Below are 22,620 nucleotides of genomic sequence, written 5' to 3'. Positions count from 1 at the left end.
CTGTACCTCACTGACTGAAAACTCTGGAGGGTTTTTCTAAAAGGTCTGCATGGCTGGGTGATCAAACAATTGGAAATCTCCCTAGCTGAGAGTCCCCTGCTATGTCCTACAAAGCCTGTAGAGCACTATTACACTAACAGGTCTCCTTGGGAACATGCTTAGATAAAATAGGACACAACAACAACTTTTTGGTGATCTCTCTCTGCTGGCAATGGATGCAGGCATGAAAGGTAGATTCTGAGATAGATCAAATCTCCTGCTGGGTATTCACTGAAGAATTCACCTTTCTCTGAGAGATCAGCCCATTGTGCCATTGCACGTTCAGCCCATTCCTATGTGAGAGATTCTCAGAAGAGACAGCCCGAGGAGTTTGGTTGGGTGAACTCCACAGGGGATCCCAGCAGAATGCGTAGAGGTGAATATTTTAAAATATAACTCCTGTCCCTTTTCCTGGAGCACAAACAGAGCCGTGGGCTCATTCATGGAATTAATAAAATGCCTTTTAGCTTGACTGACCAACACTTGGTTTGCAGGTGCTTCTGAGCCACTGAATGAAGTAACAAGGGCCAAATAAAGCCCCAAACATGCCTGTCTTTAGCGTGGTGGCATTGGCTTGCTGCTGCTGGGTGTCTTGCATGGGGTGTAGACTGAAGAAAAAGGAGATAAACAGCTTTGTTGCCTTCTGGATGGAAAATGACATACCCCTGTCATGCCTCTTAAAAACTTGGCAACATTTTCAGAGAACTGAGGGCTTTGCTGTTAAGAGATTGCTGTTTAAATCTAGACGGATGGGTCTCAGCAATGCAGCTAAAGAGAAGTTCTGCTTTACATTACTGGTAATATTACTTTAAATCATTAGAATTTCAAAACACAGTTTGCTATTCATTATGGATGCCGAGTTTCGTTTGTTGTTTGATTTTTCACTTAGACTGGATGGGAAAAATAGGTTCATCATTTTCACTTTCAGGTTCCATCTCTGAAGAAAATAAGCTGTGACTAACAATAGTTATTAGTGGCTTGTCTCCACTGCCCATACCTCAATCATCGTTATTAAATGTGATTGATTAAAAGCATTTGCGTGGCTGTTCCAGAAGGCGCTTTGGGAGGTGGGGTAGATTGACACATAAGGACACTTGTCTTGGCAAGAGAAAGGACTGGTGTTTTTCTAAACCAGAATGTACCTTACAGTGATCCTCATCTTCAGCCTGTACAAGTCAGTGTCAGAATAATGTGTAGCAAGTGGGAGTGTTTGCACTGGAATACAGGGAGAAGCCTGGACTGAACACAGGCAAGTGCCAGGGCAGACTGAGATTAGACACAGGGATTGTGGGCTTTATCATGTGTGGTCCAACCAGGAACGTCCCAGAGAAGGTAAGGATAGCAGCACCCTAATTATGGCTATTTATTTCCACATGCACATACTCACATTTGCTACAGCATTCAAAAATCCGTGATTTTATTAAAAAACGAGTACACCTGGAAATTTTCCAAGATGCTCCAGACTCACTTGTACTTTGAGAAATGCCATTGCTTGTAAAAAAGTTTGTCAATTCCCAAATGTGCTTCTTCTTTGAAAGACAGAGTGTTCTCTGGACTGACACCCATCAAATCTCACAAAAAGAAAGACAGTAGCATATTTCATGCTGCTTTTTTGTCATTGGTAGGGGAAAATAAACCTAAAAATGAAAGGAGAAAACAGATCCCTCCCTATTAAATTTGGGTGGCAATTGTGTTAAATATCTGTAACAGTGGCATTTGAATGAAACATTACTATTTAAAATTAGTTCAGTAACAGTAAAAGTAATATAAAACATAGGAATAAATCCAAGAAACAGCAATAAACAGTAGGTGCTGGCATGCATATAGAATTCATTGTGCAAGAATGGTTAATGCCTTACAGAAACTTATTAAGAGAGTGTGAAAGGCATATGCTAGGATAATCTTGGCATTAATATAAAAATAGATTTAAAAGAGCAAAAAAGAGAATAATATAACATTAAATCCAGTCAAAATCTTTAGGTGTCATAGGTAACTTATTGTGAAAGAAGAGATAAAGCCTGGGAGAATTTATCTGCAGTAGAAATTACAGAAAGAACATTAGAAATATTCAAAAGAAAGTCTAAAAGCCTTTTGCAGAGTATCACGTGTTTTGATTTATCTCAAAGTTTCCTCATTCTTTTAACACTTCCAATTTGACAGAAGCATTTGAGGGTTATATAATAATGTGTTTTACCACCATTTCTGCATAATAAAGTAATTGCTCTATTAGAGGAGCATTAGTGAGAGGAGCAAGTCACACAAAGGAACTTTGTATCAGGAGGAACTTCTGCACAAGGACAAGCTTTTCTTTGAGAACACTGAGGGAATTTTGGCATGACAAAAGAAAGAGAGAAAAAAAGCAGTTTACTTTGCCAACAGTATCCAAGATATTGAAGTCTGTCAGGGCATAATTCCTGCCGATATCTGGACGTGAATATATTTTATTGGAGTGACACACTAATAAGGTGGCACTGAGATGAACAACCTTGCTCTGAAGCTAGGTGAAACACCTTTGAGTCTGTTTGACACAGTAAAAGGTCCTTTGGAAAAAGATCAGGTCCTGGTCTATGTGCTTCCTAATTCCAGTATGGATTAATTAAATGAGCATCTTCCTCATCCCTCGGCACAAGGATGAATCTCTTTTCAAATAGCTCTGGGATCCTCTGGTGGGGAGCAGCTCTTTTTTCTCCCAGTCTGGCATCAGTATTCCTTGCAGGGGATAGTTTTTCCTGCTGCACTTACTTCTGGGAAGTTGGGAGGAGAAGACTGATCTCAAGGAAGGAAGTCTTTGATCTCCCCACAAATAAATGGAAGGAAGTACGTGATTGAGAGCCACAGTACTTCTGTGCACACAGTGTTTCTGCTTCAGTTTGTTGTAATATCTATCCTGGCTCTGCCAGCCATCCTCTTAAGCATTGACTAAGTGAAGTTCCCACCACAGGGTGATATTTCCCACCAGGAAAATAAGGAACAATCTGATCTTGATGAGGGATGCTGTTGGGCAGGTGTTACCTAATATTTGTGAAGAAGTCTGTGATCCTCTGATGAAAGGTGTTATGTTAGTGCAATTTATTGCATTAAATTTAGTAAGATTCTTTGGCACAGATTATTTCCACCATGTTATTCACCAAGTTATTTTGGCTAGAGATCAGCTCAAGCCAAGCTGTTTCATCTCAACACCTTCAGTGTTTTGAAGACTTTGGGATGTAAGTTTGGAATTTGCCCATCTCTGCCTTGAAGCAGTTCAGTCCTGCAGAGTGTAGCCTGTATCATTTGAGAAGTCCTGAAGCCCAGTGAATAGGAGCAAAGCCCTGTCTATTTGCATGTTAAAAGTTTGCTTTGAGGCACTACTCCTGCTCAGCCACCTGGATGAGCTGCCACCCATTGTGAAATGTTGGAATAATTGCACCCAGCAGTGCTCTGGTTCGTTGTTGAAAAAGATGTTCCAGGTTATCACACCCAAGTGCAAACAAGGGTGAGAAAAACCCAAACCTTCAGGTCATTGCAAGCCATGAAAAAAGCCACCCACCTGATTGCAGCAGGCCAGAGGGAGGGACATTTTTAATGAGTATTTGCTATATTCTCTGATATAAACCCCATAATTTCTGCCTTGGGCTTGGCTTAGTGTGAAGCATCAGTAGGGAAGGAAATGTCTGGCGCTTGGCTCAGTGGGGTGCTTGCCTGCCTCCCAGGGGTGGCCAGGGCCAGCGAGAGGGACTCGTCTCCAAGGCTTGGGAATAGGAGCAAGAAGTTGCTGGGCCACGTGTCCTGTCCCTGGAGGCCCCTTGGCTGCCCCGGGTACAGTTTGAGGGCTACGTGATCCCCCACAGCTGTGGACGCCTTTCTCCCAGGATTAAAGAGGTCACTTAGGACACTCCCAGAGCAGCAAGGGCCTCCTCTCCAAGGCTTTAAATAGCCCCTTTTCCTTCCATGTCTCCTCTGAGTTTCCTGGCTTGCTCAGGCCTATCTGACTCCTCAGAACAGGAAATCCAGATTTGGACAAAGAAATGCATGTACTGTTTACCACAGAGGATGGTGACCCCTGTGGTGATGCTGAGGATGTTTGGTTGGGTATTTTGGGAGCAGGGGCAACTTGACCATAATTGCTTGGGATCCTTCTAAAGCTGGATGATGGTAGTATTGTTAAGAAGGTGCTCCACTTATGACAAAATTCAGGCTATAATCACTTTAATTGGAATCCTCCCTTACTTTGCGGGTGCCTGCTGATATTTCAGAGGTCCCTGAACCCTTTTTTCCCCCGTAAGCCTCCATGTAACAAATACTGTGGATAATAACCTTCCAACAAGAAGAAATCACAGTTAGCTGGCTGAATATTGAAGCTGAGGATGGGAGCATACAGACAAGAAACTCCCCAGGGTATTTCACTCTCTTATTTAAGTGTGAATTTTTAGCTCCTCTTAAATTAGAAAAAGCAATTTACTCTGACAAAGCACAGAACATAAGGCACCAAACCTGGCTTCACACTTATTGTAAGGCTAGATAGTCAGCTGTGGGAAGAAGATATCCAGCTGGCAAATCCATAATGCCAGCAGTGAGTGGCTGTGCCCAGCAGTTCGGTTTGGTAGGCACCTCTCCCTTGCTGGCAGAGGACTCTGATTTAAGCATTAAGAGAGTAATTAGAACCCAATATTTTCTAGAGGTCTCAGAAGACATTGAGGACTAATGCTGCTCAACCTCTAACCTGCTCTTGATTTTAACCTGTATTAATTTTGCACCAGAATTTCTCTTCAATAGGCTTTGAGTGCAGAGAGTGAGAGATCTGACTTGCAGATGTAAGTCTCATTACACAGGCAGTTGGGCTGCCGACTGCTATTTGTGTGAGCAAATTTATTAAGGGAAAGAGAAGAGAGGAGGATATATTTTGGACAGGTCAAATCCTGCTTCCGTATTTAGAAACAGGCTATTTAGAAACAAACAAACAAGTAAACAAACAAACCCTGGAACTGGACATCCTATTCCTTAGTCTCACTAAAAAAGACTCAAACAAACAGGTCTGGAAGTTTTTTAGCCCAGTGAAGCAGTACCTTTTCTTTAAAATTAGACCATTTTGTCTTGTTGTTTGTTTGGGAGTTTTTTCCTAAGCAGTCACACAGCTTTGTGAGACAATTTAACAATTAATTTAAGAGACGTATTGATAGAAATCATGTTGTGCGTTGTCTTGCAAGAGCGACTTCTTTCATTTTGCATTCATTATTTTTGTGATTGGAATAACTGCTTTGTATTTCTTCCCCCAAATAAAATATTTATTAGTAAATCTCGCACTGCACAAATTAATGCTGTTTGATTTCTTTCTGAGCGTCCTCCTTTTTTCAGCATTAATGTTTAGATTCCCAACAAACCCTCTCAGTAGGTTGTACGTCTCATTTGGAGAAATACTTGCCTTTGGGCAAAAGACACAAAAGCCCAAAAGACTGAGTTTATGGGAAGTTCTTGTTTGAAGGCAGTGCTGGAAGGGTAATGGCACTGGTGGCTGCTATCCTCCAGGCGGGACACGAAAAATCCCACCTCTGTTGGGTTTCTGAGTCTTGTGCAAAACATCCCCAGAGATTTCCCTGAGGTTACCTGTTACTGTGGCTTAGTAGCAATTTTATAATCTTGTCTTGAGTAAATAACAGCTGGTCTTGGCATGTTCCCAGGAGCAGGACAAGGAGACAGGAGCTGTTCCCTGCTTAATCGTGGGTCAGTGAAATAACCTGAGCTGCCAGTCAGAAATGTTGGGATGGAGCTGTTTTCCTCCAAGCCCAATGTCACCAATTAATCACTTGCTGCCTGTAATGTATCAACAATAATGTGCTGGGATATTTTTTATTCCTGGATTTCTCCATCCTCTTGCTGTTTATCTCTGAGGAGCTTCTGCCAGGCTAACCCCAGTGTTTCAGGGATTAGTTCCCAGAAAAAGCTCAGAGAGGAGCTCTCAGCCAGGAGCTGATTAAATGCATCTGAGCTCAGCCCTGTCATACTCCTGGTTGGGTGAAGACGACAGAAAGCTTTGCTGGAGTAAGGCTAAGAGAGATGAGGGACTCTGACCAAAAAGGACAGCCATGCTTGATATTTGAAGTGATGTTTTTGCTAGTTTAGCCTTTGTCCAGCCACGAGCTGTGAGAGGCAACTACAGGCTGTTGTTAATAGGTAACAATTTGGCTCTAACTGTAAATCCTTTTAGTGAAATCCTGCAGGAGGTCAGCGATTTTGTAATCTAACTTAAGCCTCTGGGAACTTTTCTCTGCTCTTGTTCCACCCATATACAACAAATGGATCTTCATTAGTCTGTGCATACGTAGATGCTGAATCTAACATTTGTAAGCGCTGGCAGGAATGGAAAATACTTAGCAAGAGGAATTTTACTTCCCTCCTCTCTTTGGTTATTCTTAAACCATCAAACATCGCTCTTTCAATAAAAATAAGTAATGTGTTTATTTTTACCAGAGCTGGGTAAGAAATTTGCATTAAAGAAATTACTCTATTCATCTTTTTTAGATCAGGCACAAGTTGTGATTTTTGCATTTGTACTTACTCTTCAAAAAGATTTACTGATTATTTTTTATGAATGAATATGTTGGCAATTCATCCACAAAGAGTTTGTTATGTGTATTAATTTAAACGATTCTAACAAATTTTAATGTCCAAATATCTTTGATGACTTCAAAAACCCGAAGGTAATTAGTCAAAATCTGAGCTGTTTCTTTTCAACAGGCAAGTTGCCATTTAGCAAGACAGTAGCAACTTTAGGGCTGGTTTTTTTCTGTATTATCTTGCTATTATAAATGGGAGCTCTGTTCTTCTGCAGAAGTCTGTATTATTCAGTGCTGCCACTAAAGTTACTGGGAAATATGTTAGAATTTGTAATGGGACTGGAGTTTTATCCACTGTTTCAGCCAACACATGAGTCATCCAATTCCTTCACTAGTGTGCAAGGAGGAAGGGCAACAATGAAGCACCAACACAGAATTCTAGTGTTAAAATATCAAGAGTAAACACTCAGGTAAAATATTTGGCAATATCACCCAGCTTTAATTTTCACATTTTAAAGGTTGATCTTTCATGTTCCCTGAAGTTCTTTGTTTGCCTGAGTCCCTGGATAAAGTGCATGGAAAGTCAGAGGATATCTTATGTCATCACTATTTGTGTTAATGGCTTAGGAACCCACAATCCAATCAGTTAAAATAAACAACCCAGTGTAATAGGAGCATAAATCAATGAAGACTTCATTACTGAAACCTTAATGTGTAATCCATCCACCTACAGAGGAAAGGGATACTGAGAGGCAGCAAGACAAAACCAGAGGACAGTCTGATTTAGGCAACCCTGATGTTTAAAAAGGTGTTGATAACAGTAAGTCTTCCTGGAGTCAGTAAATTTGATGGATGCTCTTCATTCCTGACAATCTGCCCCTGACTATTAAGGCCCTATGCTAAAAAATGCCAAGAAACTCTGGGGAAGAGAACTCCGAATGTTCTTTGTTTAGTCTAGGAGACTTGAGACAGCTCAAATGAACAGACATGAATAAGGAAGATTAACATAGGACTAAAACTATATATCTTACCCAAGAGTAATGGTGTTCAGAACTGCTCTGACCCTGCTGCAGACTTTCCTTGCTGTGTGGTCCCTTGAGCCAGTAGCACAAATTCGGACTCCTCCAAGGTGAGGGCAGCAATACTTGGTGAACCAAGAGTTACTGGATTTCATTGAAGTCCCGTATTCTGTTTGTGTTGGCTCTGAAAGGAGCAGTAATCCCATCACATCGAGCCTTTTGATTTCAACATGGATCATAAAAGGGCTGAACTTTTACATTCCGTGCTGAGATCTCTGCTTGTTGAGTGAATAACGAATAGAAACAGCAGGCTCTCTCTCTGGGCATGGGCCAGCTCTGAGGTGGGGATGAGACAAGCACTTTGCCTGTTGGTTTTAGCTAAGAGTAAAAGCAAGGTGAGCATTTAGAAAGCCATCAGTGCTCACAGACCTTCCTCCACCAAGTTCCCATTTCAGAAGTGATTCTCTGCTTGTTTGCTCCAGTCTCATCCTCACCTGACTCTTCTTCGTTTCTCCATTCCCCTTCCCTGACCACATCTTGTTCTTTTCTCTCATCCCCCTGCTGATACCTCTTGTTCCTGTTGCTCATTTATGCCATCATGAAATATATATTGAGCAGTCAAAGTTTGGTAGAACTGCTAATTGGCCAAAACCAGTATGATGAGAAACCTTGTTTTTCAGAGATTTGGAGTTTGTTAATAATTATGGCAAAAAAAGAAATCTAAAAATACATACAAGGCTTAGGATACAGAAACTAGGAAACATTGACACTAACGTAGTGATTCCATGCAGAAAATGGCACATATAGTTTGCCAGTACAGAAGGAGATTTGGTTGCAGGGAGCTGCCAAGCATCCTACAGGATTTTTGTGACAGGGGTGGAAATCTGTTTCTCCAGGCTGGCAGTCACCTTCTCTGACTGCAGACTGATCATTTTCCTGCTCTATCCTCATGTCTCACTCCATGCATACCCTCTTCAACTGTAACAAAGGAGGTGGTATGAACTGCAGCTCCCTAATTATCTACACAATCCTCAGCACCTTGTCAGTTTGTGCTGTGACTTTTTCAGGGACTCATTGGGAAAAAAGTGTCCATTTGCAATAATAGTCATTGTTACAGATATGAATTAGATTTTCCCTAACATTCTTTCTAGAGTTTCTTTTTTGCTAGGTGTTACTTCTCAACTCCTTGTCTTAAATATTCAGTTGCATAATGTTAAATGTGTCAGAGAATGGTTGAATCAATTTGGCTGGTAAAATGATCACATATATCCAGAACAGATACCGGGTTAGTTTAAGTTACCAAGTAGGTTAAGTTTCTGAAGCAGTTCAACAGTCAGAAATATAGGAGCCATATATTTGTGAGATGTTACCTTACTGTCATAATTTAATTGAAAATAAAGTTATTCCATTATAGTTTACATGATCCTGAAGTTCTTTGGGACCAAGGCTATTCAAATGCAAGTTTTGTATTATATTAGAAATTTGCATGGTGTTGCATCTGTTCAGAAATTAAGACACCCAGGACTTAACCCAAATCCCTCAGATTGCAATACACACTGGTGATTAATTCTTGAATCACAGCAGTGAAATCTGTTTGGAGGAGGATTAAAGAAGGGGTCTAGTGTATCACACAGATGGGTGGTAGATATCATGTGTTTCCTTCTTCTCAAGTGCATTATATCTTATTTCCTCTAGTGAAAAATTTAAAGTAACTGTAAAGCAGAATGTGTCATGTCAAAGTGTGGTGGTAACTTGGTCTTAAAATTAAATTATATTAGTTTTAAAATAAGCTTAGGAATTTTTCTTCTCCTCAAATTCAAGGCTTCCACGTGGTTGTAGCTGCAAAGACAGGAGAATATTCTTGTAGATGGGATTTTTATAATTTAAATATATTGTTCTTCAACTCCAGTAATAAGAGATATTGTCATGGAAAACCACCCCACATTTAGCATTTCTATGTGATACAGAATTTCCTCAACTTTGGGGTAGCCAGATCAAGTCAAAAAAGAGAGCTTTAGTTTAGAATTCAGATGTAAGTTCTACAGAAATGCTACTCTGTATTAAATACTGTGTACTATGATCTGTCAGAGGCTTTTAAAATGTGTTATCAATATGTTTCCACATATTCACTGTCCAGATGGCACAAAAGTGCTCAGTATCCAAACAAGGATCTCAATGCCTCTGCGCTGTGTGATGCACTGCAGCCCTGTGCAGCAGGAAGTGCCCTGTCCTGAACTGATCCCTAATGTGGTGTGTTTCTGTTTCAGAGCTCCTGTGACAAGGATGTCATCCTGAACATTCTCAGCGTCCTCACTGACTTGCTGTCTCTGGGTAAGGAAGCAAAGATCTGGGGCAAAGGCTGTGGGCAAGGGCAGAAAAGGAGGTCCTCAAGTAAGTCAGGGAATTCCTATTTGCATTCAACCTTGGCCAGGTGTTTGCAAGGTGAAAAAAATATAAATTGTATCCACAGATAAGCAGTCCTTACTCCTCTGTTTGGAAAACTGAGCTTATTGGGAGTGTTAAGGAAAAAAAAGATACTCAGAGAAAGTTTCAATTTTTTCTTTATAGTTTTGAAGATACCCATGGGTTGCAAAGAGTTTCATAATCCCTGGCAGTCAAGCACTGGAAATGTTCACCAGTGCCATTGGAGAGAAGGCTGTGAGATAGGGAAAGGAACCTGACTTTTCAGAGCCCAGGGACCTTCTAATGCAGAGGGTTCAGCCTCTCTCCGAAAGGCACTTCTACCTTGGGGCTGTAGGGAATGGATGTCGTTTTATGTGCTCAAAGCTGCATGAAAAAATAAGTGTATTGGCAAAAGAACTGAAAAAAATTTAAAAAAATCCACTTCCCTTTCCTTTCTACTCCACCACAAAAATCTCATCTGCTAAACAATTCCCAACCCAACTAAGCTGTCAGGCTGTGGGGGCTGCATTAGTGAGTGCTGGATCCTCGTGGGTCCCCCACTCCTGGAAGCCCCACCAGAGACATCACCTGTCCATCTGCGCCTCTCCTTTGGAGCCCTGCATCCCTGTGCCTCAGCTGGGTGCAAGAATGGCCTCCATGGAGAATAGGGGCTCCTACTCTCCTCTAGGAACTGACCGAGCAGCATCCCCCAACCACGGAGCCTGGATCAATGTTTGTTAACACAGCAAGGCTCCCAGGGTTAGAATGTGGTTTCTTCGGAGACCTACATTTATTTGAAAGCTGTCCCCAAGGCTTCCCTAGGATTCCTTTTCATTTGGCAGAAGCCCAGTGCAGCTTTAGTTCTTTCCTTGTTTAATTTCCAGTATCTAAGAAAAGATCACTGAGCCTTTGCTACTTTGAAACCTGTCTCTGCTCATTCCTCTCTGCCACATTTCAATGCACAGTGAAAAACTTTTGCAGCACGTGGGTTTGGAGAGACTCAATGTCATCAGAGCACATAGTCCCACCATGCAACCACCAGCCACGTGTCCTGGGATCCATGGCCAGTTCTGCAAACGCTTGTGCGTTCATGGCACTCAAATACTGTCTGAAGGCCATCAAAACTCCTTGTGCTTCGTGAGGGCTGAGGGTTTGTGACAGCTGTGGCTTAGGGAAGGGATGCTCTGAGCAGTCTCCTCTTTTCCCCAGGCACTGGACGGAGAATTCACTACGTGATCAGCAAAGGGGGCAGCGAGGCTTTGCTGCAGGCCCTGGCCACGGCTGCCCGGACAGAGCAACCTGACCATGGCACCCTCCTGCCCCTGCTGCGGCTGCTGGCCAGGGTGGGCCAACGAGGTACTGCTGAGTGCTGGGGGGCTTCTTGAGGGGGGCCATCACTAAGGATGACCTCATCGTGGCCTTCCAGTAGTTAAAGGGGACAGACTTTTTAGTAGGACCTGTTGCTACAGGACGAGTAAGGGTTTTAAACTGAAAGAGGAGGATAGATTCAGATAAGACATAAGGAAGAAATATTTTATGATGAGGGTGGTGAGGCACTGGCATGGGTTGCTCAGAGAGGTGGTGGATGCCCCATCCTTGGAAACATTCAAGATCAGGTTGGACAGGGCTTTGAGCAACCTTGTCTAGTGCAACTCATTGCAAGGGGTTTGGACCAGGTGGCCTTTAAAGGTCTTTTCCAATCCAAACTGTTCTATAATTCATCTATGGTGACTTAAAATAAATCCCATGTTTTTCTGTTTCCAGCAAGATTAATACTGATTTAACTCATTGATATATTTGAATGCCTTTGTTATGAGGTTTTTGAGTTTCAAGGTTTGGTGTAAATATGTTTAGCAGCACTGCTGCAACGACCTGGCCTTTGCAACAGTTTAATTCTTATTTGCTTTTCACAGATAGGAAGTTTGGGCTGAAAGTGCAGAAGGCAGAGGCCACTGATATAATACTGAGCTTGACAAGAAGAAACCTGGGCCACCACCTGCACCTCACCCACTGCCTCTGGGTCCTGCGTGTTTGTGCTTCTAATGGTGAGTGCCAGGATTTTCCTTTTTTCCTCTGTATGACAACCACCAGGGTCCTTTTTTAGTCATTTCAATGCAAAGAAACATTATTCCTGGTAGGGTTAGTGCCTGCATGCACCATTAATATACAGAAAAGCACAAAAGCCAGAACAACCTTAGAAAAAGGTGCTCCTCAAGGGGCCTATGCAGCCTTTACAGTGCATTTCATCCACGAGCTATGGAAATAAAAGTGCTGTAGTGAAAAATATTCATGGCAAAGATCTCCTATTCTGGAATATAGACAGCCAATTCTTTTGCTCTGAGACTTGGGTACCTTAAGTCTCTATACAGTTCCCATTACCATAACAGCCAAATGTCTCACTATTGTTGATTGTATTGATCCTCAGAGCAGCTCCATGAGGGTGGAGAAGCAGAGGGAGAGAGAAATCTTTTACTTATTCAAGGTCCCCCAGGAAGCGGATTTTAAATCCTGTTCTTTTGACTAGTATCCCCTCAGATGTGCACTCTCCCAGCTTTTCTTGCTTGGCAATGCCCTCACGTTAAATGATTCAAGCAACGGGATTTCCAGTATTCTCTCCTGGGATCATTACAGATACATACAGGCTTTCCCTGCTATAAAGCACTGAGCTCGTCAGCACAAATTTCCCTTTGCTCACTCTAACCCTTTCCTCTCCTTCCCTACATCCCTCACCCAGCAGAAAATTCTTGATGGCCATCCTATCTGCAGTCTGCTCTGCGCACCCTGAGATTTAGCTCTCCTGGCACCCAGCCCTGCAGGTTCCTTCTGCCTGGACAGGGGCTGGTTTCATGCTTTGGGCTTTCTCAGGCAAGCAGCCAAGCTTCAACACTCAATCCCTCTCCCCGTGATAAGCAGTACTTGAAAGTTTGAGTGTGGCTGAAAATACAACCAAAGCCAGAAGATGAAGTGTGCCTTTATTTGGGTTTCACAGCTGTGCAGTGACCCTGTGCTGCCTCCCACCCAAAATGATGATCTGCCCACTTCCCTGCTCCCTGCTTCAGTGCACCTGCACTCCAGTACAGCTGCTGTTTCTGCAGAGGTTTCAGGGTGTGCACTGCAGCCTGGCCTCCTTTCTGTTAATGTCAGACCCCAGAACCCCAGCTCTGCACCTTTGCTGGAGCATCTCTGTTACTCTCCAGGTATCTCCAGCACTCTCCATTAATAATATTGACTTTGTGGGTTCTGTGGCCCAGCTGGGAAGCTGCAGGGGAGGTTAGGTGAAGATCTGTGGGGGTGTGATACCAAACCAGGGGGTTACATGTTCCTAACCTTAAAAATTATGTTTATGGAATGGAACTAAAGGGAAGTCGGAACCATATAAAGCTCTTGAGAGTGCTTAGGTATGAAAGCAGTAAAGATGAGTCTCACCTCATGCCCCACTCTGGGTTGCTCCTTTCACTGCCACCAGGTGTTTGTGGCTGCCCACATCCTGCTCTGGAGCAGGATGAGTTCGAGCAGCCTTGTCCATCACCCTGTCTCTAATGAATTGCCAGCCAGTGCGAATGTAGCTGGCAGGCCTTGCAAGGCTTTCCATCACAGGACAGCTTGGCAGGGACATGGTAGGACAGCAGGAGATGATGGGCCCTCTGGCAGCTCTCTGATGACCACTGGGAGATATCTACAAAACAGCCAAAACCCAGCAGTAGGCAGACAGCCAGGGCTCCTTCTGGCTGCTGTTGATTACTGATCCTTTCACCTTGGTTGCTTCCATTCAAAATTTCAGGGCTGTATTTGTTCCTTCATTACACAGAGATATCCTGTCTCATAGTGGGGAGGTCTGGCCAAACTCCTAGGTTATGCCTTAGGTATTGAAACTGATTGCAAAATCCATCTATAAAAGTTCCTAGTGTGATAAAAAGTGAAGAATTAAAGGGAAAATTGGCCTAGATTAAATTAAACTGCATTTGGAAGCCCCCAAAACCCACTTCCACCATGCTGAATAATAGCACAGAAAGAAAACTCTGCCCTCTAAGCCCCTATGAAATGAACTGTCATTGAGTTGCATGTGGGTAATGTGGAATGAATTTGAGCTCTGTCATCTTTTCTGGGAGGAGACCCTATTTAATTGTGATTTGTTATCTGGAGAGTACAATGTCTACAGGAAAAGAGGCTTTGGGGAAATTGGGAAAGAGCTGCAGGACTGGTTTTGCACCTGATTTTGGCTCAAGTTGTGTCCACAGACAGCTTTGTGCTTCCCTTTCTGTGTTTGTAAGGGGACCTATGGAGTCCAGATGGGAGCCCAAAGAGCTCATAGCCCCAGGGGCAGCTACTCTTCCCCACATCTCTTCTAAGCAATGTTGCCAGCTGCCTATTTCAGAGCTGACTGCTTTTTCCTTTTATTGCTGTAGTTACCACAGGAACTATGCTTGGCATCAATGGAGCCATGGAGCTGCTTTTCAAAGTCATCACTCCCTACAGCAAGAGACACATCAGGACGGTCAGGTAGGCAGTAGCCCCAAAGGAACTCATCTTTCCAGGACAGCAAGAAATAAAATTTTGGTTCCACTTGAAAAGGCAAAGAAATCAGAAGTGTATGCAGTTTCCACTCACTTTAAATCTGCAGGGTTTTTTAAGAGGCAGAAATAGTTCCCCAAAGGACACGTTAATGCTGTGATTCATCATATGATTCATGCTGGTGGTCCTTTATTTGTAGTGTGCCCTAGACAGCGATGGCAGTTTGATTGCAAGGTACCATCCTTCATTTCCCAGCCACAACCGGGTTTTGAGAAGCATGTGCTGGCAGCAGACAAGACACTCCTGCCTCCCCCTCAGCAAGAATCTCCTGCCACCACCAGCCTGGGGGTAGGTAGAGTGGAATCGTGGAAGTGCTGTCTCATTCTCCATTTGCAGACAGTCATGACCTGGTCATATTTTTGAAGTACAACAGTTCTTACTAGTATTAATCTGCATCTGCTTTTAAACCCATCCCACATATTTCAAATAGTTCTTTTCTGAAGACAGCAAGTCCATTTTATCCCTTCATCTTAATGCTGAATGTTAGTCCCCAAGTTGTCTGCTCTGACCACTTCCTCAGATGCCTTTCAAGGCAAGCTTTATAAGAGCACAACACGTATCTGTGGCTTGCTCTTTAAAAGCAGGAGGAAGACTTTACTGCTGTGAGCTGTCCCCACACAATCCTGTTTGCTTAAGCCACACAGGACCTGCCAGTTCTCCTGCTGAGACATGCAGTGCCACAGTGGGGCACAGTCCCTACTTGCTCAGGCATGTGTCAGCAGCATTCACCCAGTTCTGGCTTCTGCATGGACCTGACATGGGTGAGGTCCATGGCTGGTGATTACTGAGGAAGCAGGTAGAGCACGAGGTGAGAAGGATGGACAGACTTGGCACCCTCAGTAAAGTCTGGCCACTGCTTGCTTAGCTGTGGTTGAAGTGGGGGCCAGTCACCCTGGATGCATTAAATAATGTCCATCCTGCTGTTACCATCAAAGACTGATACCAGTTCTCTCAATATCACCAGTTACACAATACACTGCATGGGAAGGAATTTGAATTAATTTCCACCAGCCACGAGTGCTGAAGCTGCACATCAACACACAGTACTGCTTGCTAAATGCAGCATTCTTCCAGTTCCTCTGCCTACATGTCTGGAGATACAAAATTTTTCAGACAGTTTGCTTTGATAAATAAGATACTGAGGGGGCCCAGCAGATGCACAACTTCCTGCAGCTGCCTTGTTGATGGAGCCAACTCACTTTTGCCTGTGCTTTTGGCTTTCCAGCACAGTGCCAAGTACCTGGAACTGCTTCACAGCTTCAGTTCTCTCTTAGACAAAGTACCTGAGATTCCTCTACATGGTGATACCAGGATGTTTCCTACACAGAGGTTTGGCTATTACCCAGCTCAAAGAATATTACCACTAAGATATTATTCCTAGGATATCTGAGCATCCCTCAACATTCCTCTCAGGCTTCATGTAATAACTTTTAGTCAGCCTGGAGAACTGCTTTATGTATGACAGGGGTGCCCAGGATGAGTCAGACCCAGAACTGGGCTTGGCTTCTGACGCAAACAAAAGTGATTGGTGGGTCCAAGCCCATGCTTAACTAAGCAAATTCGACTCAATTCCCTGCTTTCCTTCCTATGGAAGTGTTGGCTGCGATTAGACCAGTGTTAGTTCTGCTTCTGTGATGCACCAAGATGTGTGTGTGGTAGGACTTGGACCTGTATCAGTTTTCTGTTAAGCAATGGGACTGGCTGCCTAAAGGCTTTTAAAATGAATTTTGTGCAAAAGTACTTTATTTTCCATTGACTGCTTCCCATGGGGGAAGTGGAAAACTTGGTATCTGTCACACCTTTCTAGCTTGGCTTCTTGCTGAAATACATTTGGAGATGCAGGGAGTGCTGCTGAGGGTTGCTGTAAACGTAGGCTGTAAAGTGCTCTAAAATACTCCCTTCTAAGGGAAACAACCTCCAGAGAAACACGCTGCTTTTGATTTCAATGATTCCACATTGTCAATATGCAATATATAGCTTTTACTTCCTTTTATCTGGTGTACAAGGATTGTTTTGAACTCTTCTGTGGACATTTTTTTCCATTTGGAACACAGACACAACCACCAGAAAAGAAAACTCAAAATTGCCTTCAGTAAAGCCCATTTTATTGCTAATAAGCATTTTATTTATTACTGAAAAGCTTGAATTTATTTTTCAATTAAAAAAAAGGTGCCCTATGCATTAGTTTTTGTCTACCTGAGCTTTCTCACTGCTAATTCAGTTTCCTAATTTTTTTTTAATTTCCTAAAAGATCTGTGCTCTTCTTAAAACATATTTTTCATGAGTGTGCAAACAGAGCATACAATCTTTGCTGGGACCCAGCTCACAGGAAAAGGTGATATGACTTCCACCTGCTCTTGGTGTGATGAACAAGAACCATAAATCAGCTCAGGCCTGGTGGTCACTCAGCTGGCCTGCCCTGGGCTCAGAGCTGTGCCATTTGTTTCGTAACTAGGGGCAGCTGAGAAGGTCGGTGGCACAGTGGAGACAGCCTGTTTAACATCAGAAGAACCACACAAACCTGTTTTGTTTTAAAACACAATTGCAACCCATTAAAAGGCACTAAGGTCTTGTTAGTGGAGATTCTGCTTGTTTGCAGTTCACTTGCAAGTGCTGTTTTTGTTGTGGAAAGTGGCTTCAGGAGATGTTATTGGCAAGAATTTAGGTCTTAAGACCAGAAGAACAGACTGTACAGTGGGTTTCAGATCTTCTCTCGCAGCATTAGCAAATGCCTGGAATAGCTACAGTCTGAAAGCTCTGAGCATCTCTGCAGTTCATCAGAAAATGGAGGTGGGTACATGTGGGGAAAATGTCCTTCCATGACTTGAATTGCTCTTGCTAAAAATTTGTGAGGTGACTGGGGTAGGGAGCTTATGGATGAGTTTTCTGAGCTGGGGAGAAAGGATAAAAAGAGGTCATGTTCTTTGTCTAGCTTAGGATGTGCTCTCAGCTGTCTGGTACCGGTGCAGCTCTATGGCTATGCTGTAATTTGGAGTGTGATATTTTGGTGTGGTTCTTGGTCACAAAAAACCTCTGCTTCTTTTTGGCTATCAATATGGAAGTTGTAGAGAGCACCAGCCTCTAACTTGCCTACAGAGGAAAACTCCAGTGTTGTCCCAGAAATCCTCTGGTCCTCCCTTTGTGTTTGCTCTTGATACCTTCTCTCCACCTCATAACTATGTGCCACCGTGATTTGCCTTTTTGCTGGGATGGAACAGCTGGCAACTGTGGGAGCTGAGATTACCCTGGCTCTCTGATCAGCTGCCAGGAATGCAGCATTGGAAATGCACCCCTTCTCTGGTGGGTACACCCGTGTTCCCCTGTCCCAGGCAGCACCAGGGCCAAGGTCACTTTAAGAATCTGCCCTGCAGAGTGCCCTGTGAGAGCTATTTATTTAGCCTGCTAAGATGTGGAAACAAGATACATAGTTCTATTTATTTTTCCCAGTGGCAAAGCTCGGGGGTATTTAGAAATAGTCTCCCCATGTTCCAATTGACCTTTTCTGGGTAGATGCCAAGTACCTCTGATTCCCCTGAGACTGTGACTCATGGACTTTATTGGCTTTAGTTAGGCATTTGAGGTCTTCAGGTTGCTGGTGCCATGTCTGTGGATCTCTCCAGATCTATCCATATCTGAGCTAAAAGCTACATGGAGAAAACATGGAACTCTCTGAGGTGTAGAGAACTCTTGAGTCAACCACTGTGAAATCCAAGTGAGTCAGACACTCAAGGCTGTCTTGGTCACCTCTCATGATGCTGTGCTGCAGAGAAAGTTTTCTGATACCTTTTACAGGGACAATTTTAAATAAAGCCAGATGATGCTCTGATTTTCTCAGTTCTGTTTATGTCAGTAGCTGGGATATCTGATAGGAGTGTGTGTGGGATGCTCAAATCTTCACTCCATCAACACCTTCTCTAATGTAGCATCTCTGATGCCTCACACAGTGCAATGGTCACTTCTCTTTTCACTTTTTATCCTTGTTATTCCCTGGATGTTCACAGCTTCTACTCCCTCCTGCTTTCCAGTGTCCCTTTCAACACTGTTGCTTGTTATCCCAACTCACTTGTTCTGAGAGGTATTTGGATGTGTTGTGGGATGTGGAATGTGACAGTGGAAGATGTTTGTTCTCTAGTCAGCCAGGAGCTGGGTCTCTTCTGCATGACTCGCCAGGTTGTCAGGCATCAGGTATCTTCACCAGTGGCTTTGGGGGCTGTGAGTTGTCTGTGGCTTTGTGTTGTGCAGGCTCTTCTAGGACTCCTTATGTTGAAGATAGAGTATCAAAGAGGCTGAAAATAAAACCCTCAGAATTTATTCTCCTCTCTATATGAGGAAGACTTGTGTTTTAGAAGATGGCAAATGGTGGGGTGCCTCAGTTGTTCCCTCCGTTATGTTCTCCTTTTCTGCTGTTAAAAGCTTGGTGCACAGTTTTATTAAAGCAATTTGGACAGCCTTTTAAAATGTCTTTGTTTCTCAAAGCTCTATGAGTACATCTATTTATCATACTGGGTAGAGCTGGCTCATGGTAAGTGCTCACATAAACCTTGTATGAAAGATTACAACAAGAGAGAGTATTCATCAGAAATAAAAACTCTTTCTGTGGGTATTCAGAATACTTGGCTTTCTACATTGGGCTATTCCAGTAAAGTTTGACTACTTAATTAAAAGTGGAAAGTGAATAAAAAAAGGTCTGGGAATGGTGCCAAATTAATTCACTAGAAAATGTGTTATGCAGAAATTATCTGCCTTTGCTCATGCCCAGCATAACCCACTTCTGACATTTGATCACAATTCTTCTTGCATTTGGTGCTTATTGTACAGTCCCAGTGCCTCAAATGCTTACTGATAATCTCCCTTTTCATTAAGGGGAGGAAATCCTCCCATGTAACTATTTCACCTGAGGTGGATATCTGGATTCCTCACATATTAAAGGGAAAAAGAAGCAAGTTCTCTTCACCTGTGGTAAATGTTTGCCTCTAGAAACTTGAGGTGTCTTGAAAATATTTGTTTCTGTGTAGTGGAGGATGAGTCTGCAGTAGGCAATCTGGAAGTGGCATGATGGCCATTTAAGGCTGGGTCAGGTAGAAGGTTGCTGAAGGAGTTTTGGAGAGTGGAGTCAGATCCATCTGGTGTCAGGGCTCAAAACCCAGGAGAAATGAGAATACCACTGGAGTCTCTGCTGACAAGTGCTCAGGGGTGATTTGAGGTGGAGAGGGATTAATGAGTCTGAAACACACGGGAATATTGATGACACAGGAATCACTTCATGGCCATGACAAGAGTATCACATACTTCTGTCACGGTGGGAGCTGAGGAGATTTTTACTGACTACAGAAAGCAAAGTGCAAGTGAAGAGAGAAATGCCAAGGTGATCAAGAGAGCACATCTAAAGCTAAAAGCCATATTTAATCAGATGTTGTGTCAGATTGACCAAGGAGAATATGAAGACCCTGGAAATGCTGAAGATATGTTAAGAGCCTGTATATAGCTTCAAATTAGGCTTTGAATAGAGGGATAAATATCTATTACTCTGCTTTTTAATGAAACCTGTTTTGTTTGCATACAACTGAGATTCTGTTTTCTCATCTTGAAACTGGTGCTTTCAGTGCAAGGTTGAAGTGTTGAGCCCATAGTGTTGAAAAGTGACCAAGGTGCCACAACAACAAATGCTTGTACAAGTGCTCTCCTGTGACCTTAACACTGACAGGAGAAACCAGAACAGCAGTGGGCTGTGTCTGGTTTAGACAAAGAGAGAGGAGATGTGTCCTGGGGATGACCTGAACACCGGACTTATCTCTTCTGCTAAGAACCATGGACAGGCAGAAGGGATCCAACTGCAAACGTGCCCTAGACCCCAGTGCAGGCAGTTAGATTTTTCCCTATCCTTAATCCTGGATAACACCTTGCTGGTAGACCACCATAAACATTTACTGCAGTTCCATCTCCTAGACTGGCCTAAGCTTCCAGCTGCTCTCTTCTTGAACAGAAGAATATGTGGCATACATGGCCACTGCCAGACAGTGTTTTGAGAAAGAGCAGAAACTCAAGGCACAGACATGGTAATGAGCTCTTCTTCCCTGATAGGGAACCTGTGATGGGTTCTTTTTGAAGAATACTCCATATACAGCTTTATGCCTTTGTTTATTTGGCAATGGTTCCTGATAGAAGATCAAAAGCAAATCATGCTTAATTCCTCTTGTTAGTCTGTGTTTTGTCATTAATCATGTTGAGCAGTCTGGGTATTTAATTGGAAAGTAGCACATGATTCTACTGGAATGTGGTCAGAATTAATCAATGCTTAGCATTTTGAGAATAAACAGACGCTATTTGGTTCACTTTATCCATGTAAAAATTTCACAGGAAGGGACAAAATATTTCTGTTGAGCTATATCACAACTAAATGACTTGCTTCCCATCTGGTCTTGATCTACATGGGATTTATCCTAGAGGTCCTGCTAAATAAAAGTGGTAAATATAATTCTGAAGATGATGATGCCAGCAACAAAAGAAAGAGGGTTGTCTTGAAAGTTTTCCTTTCCTTAAAGTGTCTTTTTAACTTGACTGAAATCTCAGGCAGCATGAAGCAGGGATGGTTGCATCACTAAGATAAGTAAATAACCCCTACTGTGCAAATGAGCCATTGTAATAGAAGAAATGATCTTGGAGCCAGAGGTGTCCCAGTGTCGTGCAGTTCCTCCTCTTTCATTCTTTTTATGGTCTGTGTGGTTTCTCTCAAAGAATGACCTGTTCTAATATCAATAATAAGTTACAGAATCTCATTTCAGACTGATGGTATGGCAGTGCTGCTTTGCAGAACAAATAGAGTTGCATTTCAGAATTACACTTTACTGCCATTGTACTGTTAATAGCAGTAGATGAGAGAAATTGAAAAATTAAGAGGTAGAGACAAGGGAAGAAGATGTTTTCAGGCGAGATTCGAAAAAGAGATGGGGAATTGATGAGGCAGAGAGGAATAACATCTCCCAAGGTTGTTCCAGAGGTCTGGATGAACATGTGGCACACAGAAATCCTGGTGCCATCTCTTGGTGGCCTTTGGAATGGCAAGTTTCACCACAGATGCAGCTACTTCTGATCCATTAAAAATTGGTGAATGAGCATTATATAGAGAGACTTTCACTTCTCAGCTTAATTTGTTATGGGAAGGCAGGAACTAATTTATAAGTGAAGCTGCTTATTGTGAGACTGTTATTTTGAAAGAAATATTTTGAAATTTTCTTTGAGGTCTACCTTATGTTTTACATCTATTTCAGGTCACAGTTTGAAAGAGAAACAATGCCTTCAGCTGAAGGCCTTTCTTTGCCTGCCCTTTGGTGAGCTAGAGTGCTATCTTTGGAAAGATGCTGCGAGGGCAAGTCCCTGCTGTTCTCAAGTTCTTGGCTTTTCACAGCCCGTGGCTATGGCAGATGCAGTTCGTGACTGGCCTCACGTGATGGCTTTGGGTATGGCCATACTGCAGGCAGCTCTGGGTTTGTTGGGCTGGAGAGTCCTTCTTCCTGAGCTTTAATCTTCCTCCTTCTCCTAACAACTGTTCAGGCTTGCAGTGGGGCCTCCAGTGTGGGCTACCTAAGCTTCTTAGGACAAATCATCCAGTCTGGGAGTATTATTCATGTTGCTGTATCTGTCTTGCTGTTGGCCTCTGTTCTAACTGGATTAAAACTAGCACTTGGGTGCCTCACTGCAATCCCACTGCCTCTTAGGACCTTTCTGAGGTGTAGATCCCATGTAACCATGGAAACTACTGCCACTCCTCCAAATTTCATACATCAGTTGCATCTCGGAGTGTTTCCCAGAGTTAGATGAATTATTAATGTTAATAGTTCTTTCTTGCAGCTGAATATGATATTCCCCCATAGGAGGTTAGGTCAAGACTAGTAGGAACTGGCTATTCTAAGCATTTTGTAAGTAGCAAAACAGAGTGGAATTGTGAAAATTTGAAAAAATGAGAATGGATAAGGATTACAAAATATTTCACGATTCAGGAAGAAATGAAGGGTTGGGATGACTTTTGGAGGTTTGTGAGTTATCTGTGAGATGAG

At 42.9% G+C, this 22,620-nt stretch overlaps 1 protein-coding gene across 2 annotated transcripts in view; it reads left to right on the top strand.

The window, feature by feature from the left end:
- The window catches only part of AGBL1 (AGBL carboxypeptidase 1), a 269,074-nt gene that overhangs the window by 9,559 nt on the left and 236,895 nt on the right, over positions 1 to 22,620 (top strand). For both annotated transcript variants that reach the window (XM_082290356.1, XM_082290355.1), the window contains exons 2-5: positions 9,859 to 9,922; positions 11,204 to 11,350; positions 11,908 to 12,039; positions 14,401 to 14,494. In XM_082290356.1, coding sequence (XP_082146482.1) covers positions 9,859 to 9,922; positions 11,204 to 11,350; positions 11,908 to 12,039; positions 14,401 to 14,494 — 437 coding nt within the window. The remainder of the gene's footprint in view (positions 1 to 9,858; positions 9,923 to 11,203; positions 11,351 to 11,907; positions 12,040 to 14,400; positions 14,495 to 22,620) is intronic.

This window comes from Coloeus monedula (assembly GCF_965178545.1).
Source record: "Coloeus monedula genome assembly, chromosome: 14".
NCBI classification, from domain to species: Eukaryota; Metazoa; Chordata; class Aves; order Passeriformes; family Corvidae; genus Coloeus; species Coloeus monedula.
The sequence above is the reverse complement of the archived record's forward strand: the minus strand, read 5'-3'. Positions and strand labels throughout refer to the sequence as shown.